The following is a 14090-nucleotide window of genomic DNA, read 5'->3' as shown; positions in this document are numbered from 1 at the left end:
AGCATGCTTTGATGTAGCTATATTCACTAGTTAAATGAAGTGTTGTATTTCAAAAGCGGGATATAGAGGCACTCAGCTTGCAGATAAAGCAGACATTTATTGAGGCCTAAAGTAATGGATGTTTTATCTACGATTCAAGTGTGTTGCTAGCCTTCTCTTGAAATACATTACTAAGACTGATAGCCAAAGAGCAGCTAATAGTATGATGCAAAGCTGTCAGACGCTCCTTGAACGTACAGTATGTCTAAGTGGAGAACACAGACAGGTGAAATAGATCATCCAGATCCACCTCTTCCCCATTATTGAGTTGACCATCGGAGTAAACTAAAATGATTTTCAAGTGTTTACGATATGATATAAGGTTCAAATAAAGCCTGTGCCATTGACACAGGAAGTGTGGATAAGAGCTCCATCACTCAAAATATATTTTCTCATTTACCTCTATTGTCTAGCTGTGCAGAGAGCTTTGGTTTTCTTTTCCTAGGCTAAGGACTATTTATCCTTTCTACTTGTACTATTAGTGAATAGATCTCACTCTCAATAGTTTTCATAGAGAGTATTTTTTTCTACAAAAACTGTTCACAGCATGTTTAGGAATTATCCAGAATAAACAGTAAATGGAAATTATTCTGACCAGTTGTCTCACGTATAATGGTACAAGCATTAGGACACACAAATGTAACACGTGTGCTCCCTTTTCAGTTGCTTACCTACTTAAAAATACTATTCACATACACCCTGGGCTAAACTTAGCAAGAGCTGAGGTATGATGTTACCTGGTGTACTATCCCTCTCACAGTACAGCACACTGCTGGAGGTACTAATACTAAGTATAATGAGCAGCAATCATCCACATCAATATGACTTCAGGTTTATCCCACATATTGACCAAAGCCTGTGTTTTTAGCTAACATTATGGAAGACACCACACCCTGCTGCAAGCTTTGTATAATCATAACATCAGTCAAATCCACTGTGGAGCATAACCTCACTTGTTTTAAATATTGTGGGAAATAAACCAATACCTAAACTGTAATAAAACTGTAATAACTTCATTAGTACACTTCTTTTCCTGACTCACTGTAGTATGCCTTCATTAAACTAATCCAAATGCCATTTCTCAAACTAAATCTATGGCTAAGGTCTATCCCTGAGTCCATTAGAGAGTCAGATAGACAAAAAAAATTACTTCAGAAGGAAATATTCGATTTTGACCCTTAAAGCGACAAGATTCTCAGGGCTTAATGAATCTATTGATTTTACTCAGATTTTGTAGATATCGTGTAAAGGTTGTGTTTTGTTGTGGGAGAGGTGGTTGATATAGACTAGAGCCTCTGAACTTTAATTTAAAATCATTTTTGAAGCAGAGCACTTTTGATTTCCTTTCTTTACATTTAATTGTAAAGCCACATAGGCAACCTGTATTGGATGTCTCCCCATTGATCTCCTGTGTAATTTCTGCAGCCTTCCCTCCTCTCAGCTTCTATCCACAGCTGTACCTCACTTGTGCTACTTAAGTGTGTGTGTTTGTATTTTATCTTAACATCCCAACGAAGGCTTTTAGAGAAATGTTTGTGTCATCTAGTGTATATAATATTAAGGGCTTTTAATTATACCGAGGCCTCAGAGTTCCTTGGATGCTTTCTCTTGTTTCTCTTGTTGCAGTCGTGAGCCTTGACCTCGAAGAGCACCGAGAAACACCTTCACTCTTCATTTATAAAGCTTCTTCATTATCCTTCCTTCAATAGGTCTATGGTTAATTTTTAAAAATATGGAAATCATAACACCCTTTGGTCTCCAAATTTCCTTCCTTCTATAGTTTTCTCCCGCACTACAATGTTTTAAATTGGATGTAGATAACCATACATCTTAATAAGTATGATGAAATGAAAGTCTGGTTCTGGTACTTTAACTATTTGTGCAGTTTCTTTACACAGTGTCTGGCATAGCGGAAATTTTCTTTAATGTGGAATTAGCTACCTCAGCAGCCAGTATTAATGTACTCAAAAGCTAGGAGAACTGGGAATAGTGTGTTTTCTGCTCACCAGTATAGCACCTGTTAGAGACTTAGATGACTTTTTATGGAAGCAGAAATCTCTGAGACAGATGTCTTAAAACCTGGAAACTATCTGCATGGTTTGATATAGAGTAAGTGAGAAATTATGTTCTTGTTTGTTGTTTTGCTTTGGGCGAACCAACCCTTCAAAATAATTCCCCCGCCATCTGCACGACTATTATCAACTATGATTCATCAAATCAGGCAAACTTTGTCAATTCTTCAGTTATAAATAGTTGATTCTAGAGTCACTGTAACTCCTTGTTCTTCCCCGACATGAGTGAAAAACAGCATGATCTCCTTCTGGTGTGGCCCATCAACATGTGATGAGCTGTTTTGTTTTCAGCTACTGCACCTTTGTTGTACTAAGCTGTTATTTGAATGTGGGCATTTTGTTTTGCTTGAATGATTCATGCTGCTCGCCTCTCACTTCTCACAATAAGGTGTTTTTTGCCCACAGTACTGCTGCTGACTGCTATGTGTTTTGTTTATTCTGCTATTCTTAGTAAACCCATGTGAGACTGTAAGAAGTTGAATACAGAAATAAATGGAAAATAAACAATCATATCACTTACTTTATACTGATGGCATATTCAGAGGATTCTTTACTCCTGTGTCGAACCAGGTAGGTGCCGTTTTCTTGGTCCAGGAGCTCCACTCCAGCCTGGTATCTCTCCATAGGTCCTGCATACCTGAACCACCCATAAACAAATACTGCCCTTTACATGGCCATCAATCATTCTGAACATGTTGATGAGAACGCTCAAAATAATCAAACCATAATGTAAACATGAGAATAAGAAAGGGGTGATAGTTAGCAAGCTTCAGTCATTGGTTTTCATCGCTTACCAGAGCTGGGCAGAGTAATCAACAGGCTTTGGTACCTAGTGTAGAAAGAATTGTGGTTATTTAGTGTTTAAATGGAGTCAATACAGAGGGGTGCAGGTCATTTGTAGTAATGTGATAGTCAAGCCACATCTAATGGCTAAAATCAGTCTTCCACAGCAAAAAAACTGCAATTGAATAGCACCACATTCCAGCGCTAAGACATCAATAGTAAGCATTAGCCACTGAATGCATTGTAATCACACTGAATATGTCTTATTGATTACTTACACACGGGCAAGGCCTCACAGCATCACTTGGAAAGAAGCCAATCTTGCTTGTCGCCAGAATTTTGCCCTGCAATGGCAACTGGCTGTTAATCGCATTATATTTGTCTGGGAGCAACTACAACCCCCCCACCCCCCTCTCTTTTCTTCTCCTCTTCCCCTCCCACACTGGCTTCAATAAATCCTCAGCAATTAGCACACAACAAGCAGTGCATCTAATTTGCAGCCCAAGTTAATTATGGTTCAAACTCTGCCGGCAGTTAGATTTGTACTGCATCAAAACAAGAGCCTCGTTTAACACTAAATAATGGATCTTATTCTGGTCTTTGAATATCCAAACAGCGTGAGCTCCCTGGCTTGTACTAAAAACTAACAATTGCATTCTAGCTAAACCGCCTCAAGCATATACAAGCTATATATGAAAATCATTAATTCCTTCAACAAACATTGTGTAGAAAGACTTTGTTCCTCCAGCTAAATAAACCCAATTTGGTAAAACAAAACTCTTAATTTTTCTATAGATTTGCTCCTACATACATTTTATAACATTAATTCTCTGTTATGTACATTATCTTGTAGACAGTAGTGGACATGTATATCAACATAAAGTTAAGATATTTTAAGTGGTCAATTTGAAGTCCATTGTGTCAGTGCAGTGAGTGCTGAGGGCATATGGAGCTCTTCATTCAGCTTCCTGCCCTGTTTATGCTTTCTTCCTCACTGTTCTTATTAGAGTATGAAATGCTTTTTGGGACCGTGCAAGGCCTGGCAGTAACTAGATTGGAAAGCGAATCTTTACCCATTTCTATGATTCATTCTGTGTAATAACATTTCATCAAAGGTTTTTTGAAAGCCCCTCTCTATTTGTTATGCCTTCGATAAGCGTATGATAAAGATTAAACTTATTACTCTGTTAGCATAAACAGGCAGCAGCCAAAGGATCAAATGAAATTACAGTGATTGATTGTATTGTTCTGCCAGTGGGATGGGGGATAATTGCCTTCTGGGTAACAGGGGATATGAATTCTCAATGTTCTGTAATTCCATCCTCTGGCGCCACTGGGGAAGCTGAAGATTAAAGGTACCCTGTGAAGCTTTTCATTTTAAATTTGTTGTATAGCTGTGGAACTTTTGTTTAGATTCAGTGCTTCTCACCAAAACGCACTGTGTGTGACCACAAGACCTAACAAACTTGTGGAAAACAGTTGCAAAGCCTTTCTTTGTATGCTTTGAAATGTGGTGGTTTAGAGCCCATATGCAGGTGTTAGTTTTTCATTAACACCGTTGTCCAATAGCCATCCACACATGACGTGACTATAATTGCACTGCCCTACAAAGCCATTTGACTTTTTGTTGTTTGTTAATGTGTTAGTAGTTACGTCCAATCTTGAGGGAGAAAAACAACAGCTAAAAGATAAGCTGAGTGTCAGTGACTGCCATCTCAGATTTTGACTCTAGGAGAATTCATTTGATTTGGTGTGGTTAAGCTACCTTTAAATCACTTATTTAAAGATACTCTATTGAATTTCATTTCAGCTGCTAGAGGGTCTAGTGAGACTCAATAAACCACTTCTTCCCACTCTTTGCCCCTCCCATCCTGTTTCTTGAAGCCACGACATGAACTACTGATGCCGGGTTTGCAGCAATCTGGTTTGCAGCCTCCAGCCAAAGCCAGCGTCAGCTGACTGAAGAGTCCTGGGTCTATGGCAGCACTGACACAGCACAATGTCAAGTGGCGAGGCTGACAATTTGGCCAATTTTGACAATGTGGCCTGACTTGTAGCTGCTGGGATCTTCTCTATGCCATGATACTTAAAACCTTCATCAGGTGGCAGGCAGGGCTAATTTACAGACCGTACTTTGACAACACAGGGCAGAGAAGCTGGAGTAACAGCAGAAGGACTGTAGGTAGCAGTGTCATGGAGGGGGTAAGACAGCACAGAGTGGATTAAGGAGAGTGACAAAATCTCCAGTGATGATATAAGGACCTGTTTTTTTAAGTAATGGCAGATCATGGGAACAACGAATAGTTCATTAGGAGCAGCACCCTAAAAATACATTGACTTGGCTTCTGTTTTCTGAATAATGAAGTTAAAATCAGTTGTAATAATTATACTTGTGACATTTTAAATTAGTGACATATCTAAATATTTATACACATTTTACAAACTTTCCATCTTTCTCAAATATTAGGTCAATATAATAGATTAGTTACCTAGCTAACTAGCTAAACTATCTGAACTATCTACAACAGAAGAACACAGAATTAGTTTGCACGGCTGTTCCCTACAGAAAACAATGGATCTGAATTACTTTTTGGAACTATTTGAAGTCACACGACCCACTACAGATTTTGACCCCTCAGTGTCGCAACTCATCTATATTTTGGGCTCTGGTATAGCATCCTGTCCCATTTCTACTCGACTGATCAGTTAATGTGTAAAATCATAGTTACTGTAGTTAATGCACCTTTAAGTTTGTCAAATTTATTTGCAGATGGGAGACATTAATTCTTATCAATCTATAAATGTATATAAATGACAAAAACAAATTTTAACAACTTTAAATGGACAGGAAAACTTAAAATATACATTTGTATATACAAATGTTTCCCCTTTGTATTCCTTCAAAACTAGGCAATGGTCCTGGGCAGTATCTGCCATTTCTCACCCTTTTTGTTTTTTGGGTTCTATAGCAATGATTAGACTGAAAACTTATCCCTTTTCTCAAATTCACTGCTCCTGTAGTCACTGCTGTCTGTCCTCATAGATGCACTGACAGAAAATTTAACACTAGCTGTAGTCACTGCTGTCTGTCCTCATAGGTGCACGGACAGAAAATGTAACACTAACATTAATCTGCTGATCAAAACATTGCTCTACAGCACCATTAGTGGTCAGAACGTCTACACAACAGCTTCAAGTAGTCTAATTACATTATCAGTATGCACTGGACAGAAATAAACACAAATGTCTATTATCATTCAATTCATATGATTATCCCCTTCCAGCACACACACAGTAACCATGGCAGCAAACAATGGGCTGCCATAAAGGCTCCAGCATGACATTCTGCTAGCCATTCTACCGGCTTACAAGAAGTCTCCTGGCATTCATGTCCTCACCCTCCACCTTGTGCTCTGTCACAACACAGGGAAACATGGAACATAGGAAATCAGGCTAAACGCCTACTTCCAGCTGTGCAATTGGCATGGAGTGCAGTCTGATTAGAACAGCACCAGAAGGAGGATGAGGCTTTAATGCCGCTGTAAAGCAGAGTGAGAAACAGCTAGGGAGGCTGCCAGAAGACCCCAGATAAATCACCATCCTTTCAAAAATAGATAAGGTCAAATGCTCTCAAACATTGGCTGACCTCTTGAGGTGGTTGCCAAATGTGCCTGTACACGAGGTTGTACACCACCATTAAAACATCCTCCAGAGGCTGAACTGTCTTCTGTTTTATTGCCTCACTGTGGCATTCAATTAATCAACTGAATCCACTAATTGGTTAGATCATCTGATGTAGGCTGTGATTCAATCTGAGCAGTGAAAGAAACCATTTGTAAAGTACCAAAGGTTCAGTAGAGTTCGTGCAGATCTTTGTCTCATATTTCTAATTGCGGCTGACTTCATCATAATGTCATATTTACGGCTCACCTGACAAGACACAGGATGTGATAAACAACCAGAATTCAGTTAGTGATTTATAAACAATAATGGCCAGAGGGAGATAAACTGTTGATGTCACACCATTAATACTCTTATTTTGCATTTATTCCTGTGTCATCTGGGAAATCCAGCATTAGTGTGATGCGATGACATGCAGCAATTCAAACCCAAACCCATGACACTGCAAAGACACTACATGCAGCAAGCCAACCGTAACATGTTATTTTTTTCAGAGAGTCACAGATGTTGAGATAAAACGAGGCAGAGCTGAGTGACACGCACCTGCCACCAGGAGCTGCGCAGGTCGGCGAACATCAGTTCAATGACATCCCCCACATGAATGCTTAGTGGGGGCCCACAGTGGGGACTGGGGATGCCACTGTAGTCCCTAATCACAACCATCCTGGGTAAAACTAGAAGACAGGGAACACAAACACATTAATAGTCAAGTTTTAGACGTTTATCTAAGAGTCTTGTACACATTGCAACAACATTAATACTTTACGTAGCCTTATCAGTTCATCATCAGTTCTGGGTAAAAGATAAAAAATACTGCAATCATGTGTGGCAGAGAGCAAACGACAGATGAGATCTAGGAAATATTATGTTGCTCAGACTATGACTAATATGGAAAGCACAAATGTTACACTGGATCTTAAAACATTTGATCAATACAAAACATTTTCCATTCAGTGAAGTCTAGACATTGTCTCTTTACACCATAGCAGCAAGGGCAGAAATTAAACCACTGGAGGTCACCAAAGACAAGATGTATGGCTGCTCTTGAAACTTATTAATAAAGGTAACTGAGAAAATATGTAGTTTTGCAACTGTTTTGGGGGGGGTTGGACCTGTCATTTAGTAATTAGTAATATAATTTGCAATCATGTGCACTATGCACATCCTTTTATTTTATTATTCTAAACGATTCCGTAGAATTCATCTTCTACCTCTACATAAATGTGAAAGTCTTTTTGATTGAGCTCTAAACCAACAAAATGGCACAAGCCTAAAAAATCAGCAGTCTGCTCTCACAGGAAATTCATCTTTTTGATTCCTGAACGGCACAGCTCCGATCGCTCCTCGGTGTGGCAGACAAATACAGCCACAAGCATCCAGCTAAAGCTAAGACTAAACACCCCTGCCAACATAAAAGACACAGCCACTTACTCTCCACTGACTCACACATCTAGCCCCCTCAGACATCTCCCTTTCAGCTATGGCCCCCCTGCAAACCGGCTCGAGGAAACTATTAGCTGACGGTGACCTCAGATGAGTGGAATATCTCACATTCCTGTTTTTAATAAGAACAATAAGCACAGCCGTCTTTCTCACAAAGTCCCTTATGGAAATTGATTTATCACAAAGGCTACAGCTCAGCGGTTGAGGCCGAGGCATATAGACTGCTGGAAGTGCTTTTCTGCCGGCATTTCTCCTGCTGTGGTTCTCATAATGATTCTACCCACTCCAATACATCTTCAATGCAGTCTAGGGTTTAGGCATCTCAGCTTGTGGCGAGAAAAGGGCTTTTTTTGTGCCTTGGTTAAGGATTCCTTCTGCACCCCACTATTCATTGATTATTCTTACTCAAATATATTTGTCAAAAGTAAAGTGTTGTTGGTCATTACCTCCTTTGAACTCTGTGTGCGAGCAGGAGAGACTGAGACTTCTTCAAGGCTTTTGTGGCAAGAAAGAGTTGAATAATATCTGATCAGAAACGTGAGAGGGGTATGATAACATCGTAGGGTTAGCTCTAAACCGCCATCTATCAGCTCCAGGTCTCACTCTGGCCTCTGACTAATCGTCTCCTTTTCATCCTGTCTGTGTTTCTGTTTTGCTACTGAACCAAGATGAAAGCAGCTTAAGAGGAACCACGTAAAGCCCTTAGCAGGTTCACAAAAGTGGTCAAGTGGTCAAGGCATACTGACCTGGATCTGGTGGTGCTGTGCTTTCCTGTGGATACAGGGAGAAAGCAAGAAGCAAGGCAGAGAAAAAAGCATGAAAACAAGAAAGGGAGAAAGAAATGGGGATAAAGGAAAGGACAGTTAAATATAGAGAGGTCAATCTTACTCCCTGTGCTGGATCAGCCTGACCTGAGAAATGAGTCACACTCTTAATACAAATGTCTGTGAGAGTTATACTCTTTAGATGTGTGGTCTAACTATTTTAAAAGTGAAAGACAGAAATTGAGAGTTCAACAAAGCAAAATCTTAAAGAAAATATATAAGATATAGACTATATAAATACTTCATATTATCATTCTGACCACAACACACCAGGGTATCATATAGTGTTCATTATCTTTCGATAAGCTGTCACAAAATACAGAAACAGGAATGTCTGCAGAGCAAATCCGAATTACTTACATTTGTTGCAAAGACAAATTTTGTCCATCCAGGATTTCAAACATAAAATGCTGATCATTTTCTACACACAAGTGACTTACAGTATGAGAAGCAACGGGTATGCTCCCAGAATCAAAATATATAACATTTTAAATTATAATTAATCCAGTTTTATATGATTTATGTTCACTCACTGATTTAATTTAAAGACAAGTAGCCAGTGTGGCATTTAAATATTCAGTAAAGCCAAAACACAGAGCAGCATCAGGAGCTCTGATTGGCCAGCTGTTATGTGTTGACAGGCATCTGACCAATCAGAGCTCCTGCTCCTGTTCGGTGGGGTGGACTTCATCAAATGTTTAGGGTAGCTTACATGTCCTTAAAATAAATAGAGGTTCTCTTCAATTTAAAACAACCACAATATAAAACCCCAAATCAGATGAGCTTTTATTTTCTGATTTGGGGTTTTATAAACTATAAATGTTAAAGTAGGAGACAAACTAATTGATGGTATATGATGGGCATATTCAATAGGCCTATTAACAAAAGGTTTTAGATTATTTTAATTATGTATTTACTGTTTACTGTATCATTTAAATCCAAATTTAACAGTGTTTAACACCTATAAAACTATTAACTGATATTTTGGCTTCAGCAAGTATCCAGATTCCTTTTTGCACACTTTGTGTTGCAGATTTAATTTGAATATGATAACCTTTTTTTTAATCCATCAATGTACACTCAATAACACATAATGAATCTGAATCAGAATTTATTGGCCAACTTTGCTGAACACACAAGGAATTTGACTTCGTTACAGTGGCTCTCAGTTTGCATGTACATGTAAGACAATGAGTAAACAAGATATGTCTGAAAAAACAAGAAAAGGAAAATACTGTGCAAACAAGACAAAGGAATGTGCATTAGATATATACAAAGGTTTTGCACTGAGGGTTGTCATTCTGTTATACAATCATAGGTTAAGTGTTCATCAGAGTGATGGCACGGGGGAAGAAACTGTCCTCGTGTCTGGTTGTTCTGGCCTACAGTGACCTGTAGTGCCGACCAGAGGGGAGGAGTTCAAACAGTTTGTTTCCAGGGTGTGATGGGTCTGCAGAAATCTTCTCTGCCCTCCTTTTGACCCAGAGGGGTACAGGTCTTCCACGGAGGGCAGGCTGGCACCGATGACTCTTTCTGCAGTCTTAACTGTCCACTGGAGTCTGTTCCTGTCCTGTTTGGTTGCTGAACCAAACCAGATAGTGAATGGGTGAGCAGAGAACAGACTTGATGATTCCTCTGTAGAACTGTATCAGCAACTCCCGGGGCAGGTCGAACTTACTGAGCTGGCGCAGGAAGTACATCCTCTGCTGTGCCTTCCTGGTGATGGTGCTGATGTTGGACGTCCACTTCAGGTCCTGTGAGACAGTGGAGCCCAGGAACTTGAAGGACTCTACTGCTTATACAGTGCTGCTGAGTTTGGTGAGGGGAAGTATGGTTAAGGGGATTCTCCTGAAGTCCACTGTCATCTCCATTGTTTTGAGCATATACAACTGCAGGTTGTTACAACCGCACTGCAGGACCAGCTATTCAACCTCCCGTCTGTAGGCCGACTTGTCACCGTCTCAGATGAGACCAATGACTGCTGTGTCAACCGTGAACTGCAGGACTTTAACAGAGATGCGGTCATTGGTGTAGAGGGAGAACAGCAGCGGGGAGGGCACACATCCCTTGGGGGCGTCTGTGCTGACTGTCCAGGTGCTGAATGTAATTTTCCCCAGCCTCACCTGCTCAAAATGACTAATGACCAGGTTTAAATGCATTTTTTTGACATTTTTGCATGTAGTGCTTGGCGTTCTGCCCAAAAAGCTAATTTTTATTTTTTTTTTAAATCTCATCTAAGTACAGTATTGTGTTCCTTTAAATGCTGTTTGGCACACTACAAGCGGGCTGTCATATGTCTTTTAATCAAAGTGGCTTCTATCTAGTTGCTCTGCCATAAAGGCCTGATTGATGGAGAGCTACTGAGATGGTCATCCTTCTGGCAGGTTCTCCCATCTCTGGAGAGGACTTTGCTCTGTTAGAGTGATCATTGGGTTCTTGGTCGCCTCCCTGGTGGTTCCAACCTTCTTCCATTTCACAATTATTGAGGTCGCTGTGCTCCTGGGAACACTCAGAGCTTTAGAAATATTTTTTTTTACCCTGTGCCTCACCACAGTTTTATTGCAGAGGTCTACAGAGAGTTCTTTGAACTTCATGTCTTCGTTTCTGTTTGACATGCAGTGTGAATTGTGGGACCTTATATACACAGGTGTGTGTGTCTTTCTGAATCAAGTCCAGTCAATTCAATTTGCCACAAATGAACTCCAATCAACTTCTAGACACATCTCAAGGATAATTAAAGCAAAGGGTGGGGGATGTGCCCCACTACAACCTGGAGAGCCACAGCAAAAGGTCTGTGATATCAGTTTTGGACTTTTAAGACATATGTAAAAATGTCTAAAACATGCTCTGATTATTATGGGTTACTGAGTCTAGATTGATTGGCAAAGTGGCTAATTAATTTTTTTAAATTAAATCTATAACACAGTAAAGTGTGCATGAAGTTAAAAGGTCTGTATACTCTCAGAAGAGATATTGTCACTAAGATGAGGAACTATTGAAAAATACTTACAAACATGAATTTTGAGCGGTAACAATAAAACCAGTAGTTTCTTAGACTGCCAATCTCTATAAGTTCAAACTGTTCACCTACATGATAATGGCATGTTAAAAAGAATGCTTTAATTGCTGTGAATGACAACATTTTTCATCTATTCTTTTCCCATAATTGTGAGTGCATGTGTGCTCTATGTGCACACATGTAGACGTATATTATCTTATCTGCTGTGCTATGCTTCAATAATTATGTTAACTTTGGTGTCGAAGTCAAAGGAGAGAAACAGTCTAGGTCCTACCTTAGGCCTCGTCTTGGCAGAATCTGCGATGAGGTGAGAAACGGACACAGTGAGAGGAATGCAATGTGAATAGTGTGGTGGCATCCTGACATGCAACCTCAACTGTCAACCTTGGCTGGCCCTCATCGCGCCTCAGAATGCATAAAAACCACAGCGCTTCTGCTAAGAAGGCTTGTCAAGGGCCGGTGCTGACTTTAGCTGTTTGTGTATTCAAGGAAGGTAATGTACCTGAACTACAGCACCAGACCGGCGACAAAGAGCTAAAGCTTGACACAAGTGATAGAGTAAAAAAATGCTACAACTGTACAACTATATGACATAGTTTAGCTTACAATTTAACAGCTGCCACAAGTTTAGAAGTAAAAGCATAAATTATGTTTACAATAATTTTTCATTTTTTAGACAAACTTTAGATTTCTTACACAGGGAAATAAAGGTATGTACAACTACAAATTTGAGCCTGATGGCAAGGGAAGGGAAGGTCAAGGGCTCTCTACATTGAGGTAGATTCATTTTTGGGGGTGGGCGCATAAATATTTACAACAAATTAAACAGCATACAAGACGATATGTACAAGGCTGGCAATCTGGCATGAGGGTGGTGGAAGAGCAGAGATTATGGAGTGCTCATGATGTAAATACATACTCCTCTATGGAGCATGAATGTACTCAGTAAATTTCATAGCCATCTCCCTTTTAGATTTTGATATGTTGCGTGAATAAATGAAAATATTACCCTGGTGGTGGTGCTAGCTTAAAGGTCACCAAAAATTTTGTTTTATTCTCCAAAGAGGGTGTACAGAGTGAATATGATGGAAATTAAGTAATTAATTTTCAAGAAATGGGCCAAAAGCAATGAACCAAAAAAAAAGAGCAACAGAATCTGTTTTTGAGGCCTCCGTCTTACCTGTTTTCCCACAAACTTCCAGTCGGCCCAGACACTCTTTATGAGCCCCCAGGCCACATTTTAGACAGTGATAACCCTGGTTAAAGACGCCTCTGGAGACAATAAGACACAGGATATATTTCATGTGTAACAGCCTCCTTAAGAGAAATGTCTTGACATTTTGAATTTTCAGACTTCTGTCACACTCTCAAGATAAGAAAAATGACACTGGATATGTCCTTCAGCTTTCCAAACCACAAAACCGATACTGTCTGTTGGAAACTGAGACAGCTAACAGTGTATATTCCCTTTTTTATAGTACTTCAGTTAAACCCAGTGCTAATAAACCTTTTCCACTTAAGCAAAGCTAAATAAAAAAAAAAGGAAAACAATCTCTAAAGTGCCTGAGGAAAACTGAAGATTTGAATGTAAAATGTCAGAGTGTTCCTTTCATACCTTCCCAATATGAAAAAAGATCTGAACATTTTCATATCAGAGTAATAACACAATATGATTTCCTAGAACAATAAGTGAACCTACATTTCATCTTCACCCTGTCTCAGACTTGGAATTGAGAGTACACCAATGCAACATCTTTACTCTGTTAGGATTTCATCCATTCTACATAATTATCCAAAACAGAAAGGTTTTCTTCATAAAGTCATACCTGAGTAAGAGGTGGCAGTAGCTACAAGAAGTGATCCCTTCAAATGTGTGCATCTTGAACTGGTGAGAGTTGTGACTGGCTTTTTCTGGTCGAATATTTGATCTGTGACATAGAATAAGAAAAAAAAATGGTTAAATGTCTTGCTAGCAGTTCTATTAGGTTGTACTTAGGCTCAATGATGAGCTAAATGCTAATGTCGGCGTGAAACAGTAACATGCTGATGTTTAGGTATAATGTTTATCATGGCCACCATTTTTGTTTAGCAAAATGCTAATATTGGCTAATTAATACTAAATATAAGGTACAGCTGAGGCTGTACTTTGGGAATGTAATTAGTTAAAATACTGTCCAAACAGGGGATTCTAGAAGCCAAATGGTTGGGACACCAGCCACTTGTCTGCAA

At 39.5% G+C, this 14090-nt stretch overlaps 1 protein-coding gene across 5 annotated transcripts in view; it reads right to left on the bottom strand.

Moving 5' to 3' along the window:
- Positions 1-14090, bottom strand: part of LOC109955480 (guanine nucleotide exchange factor VAV3-like) — a 62274-nt gene that overhangs the window by 13101 nt on the left and 35083 nt on the right. For all 5 annotated transcript variants that reach the window (XM_020591667.1, XM_020591663.1, XM_020591665.1 and 2 more), the window contains 8 exons: positions 13688-13789; positions 13042-13133; positions 12136-12158; positions 8765-8789; positions 7119-7249; positions 3173-3238; positions 2906-2940; positions 2632-2748 (listed from right to left, as the gene is read on the bottom strand). In XM_020591667.1, coding sequence (XP_020447323.1) covers positions 2632-2748; positions 2906-2940; positions 3173-3238; positions 7119-7249; positions 8765-8789; positions 12136-12158; positions 13042-13133; positions 13688-13789 — 591 coding nt within the window. The remainder of the gene's footprint in view (positions 1-2631; positions 2749-2905; positions 2941-3172; positions 3239-7118; positions 7250-8764; positions 8790-12135; positions 12159-13041; positions 13134-13687; positions 13790-14090) is intronic.

This window comes from Monopterus albus, unplaced genomic scaffold (assembly GCF_001952655.1).
Source record: "Monopterus albus unplaced genomic scaffold, M_albus_1.0 scaffold14.1, whole genome shotgun sequence".
In the NCBI taxonomy this organism is placed as follows: Eukaryota; Metazoa; Chordata; class Actinopteri; order Synbranchiformes; family Synbranchidae; genus Monopterus; species Monopterus albus.
This window is presented reverse-complemented; position numbering and strand designations above follow the sequence as displayed.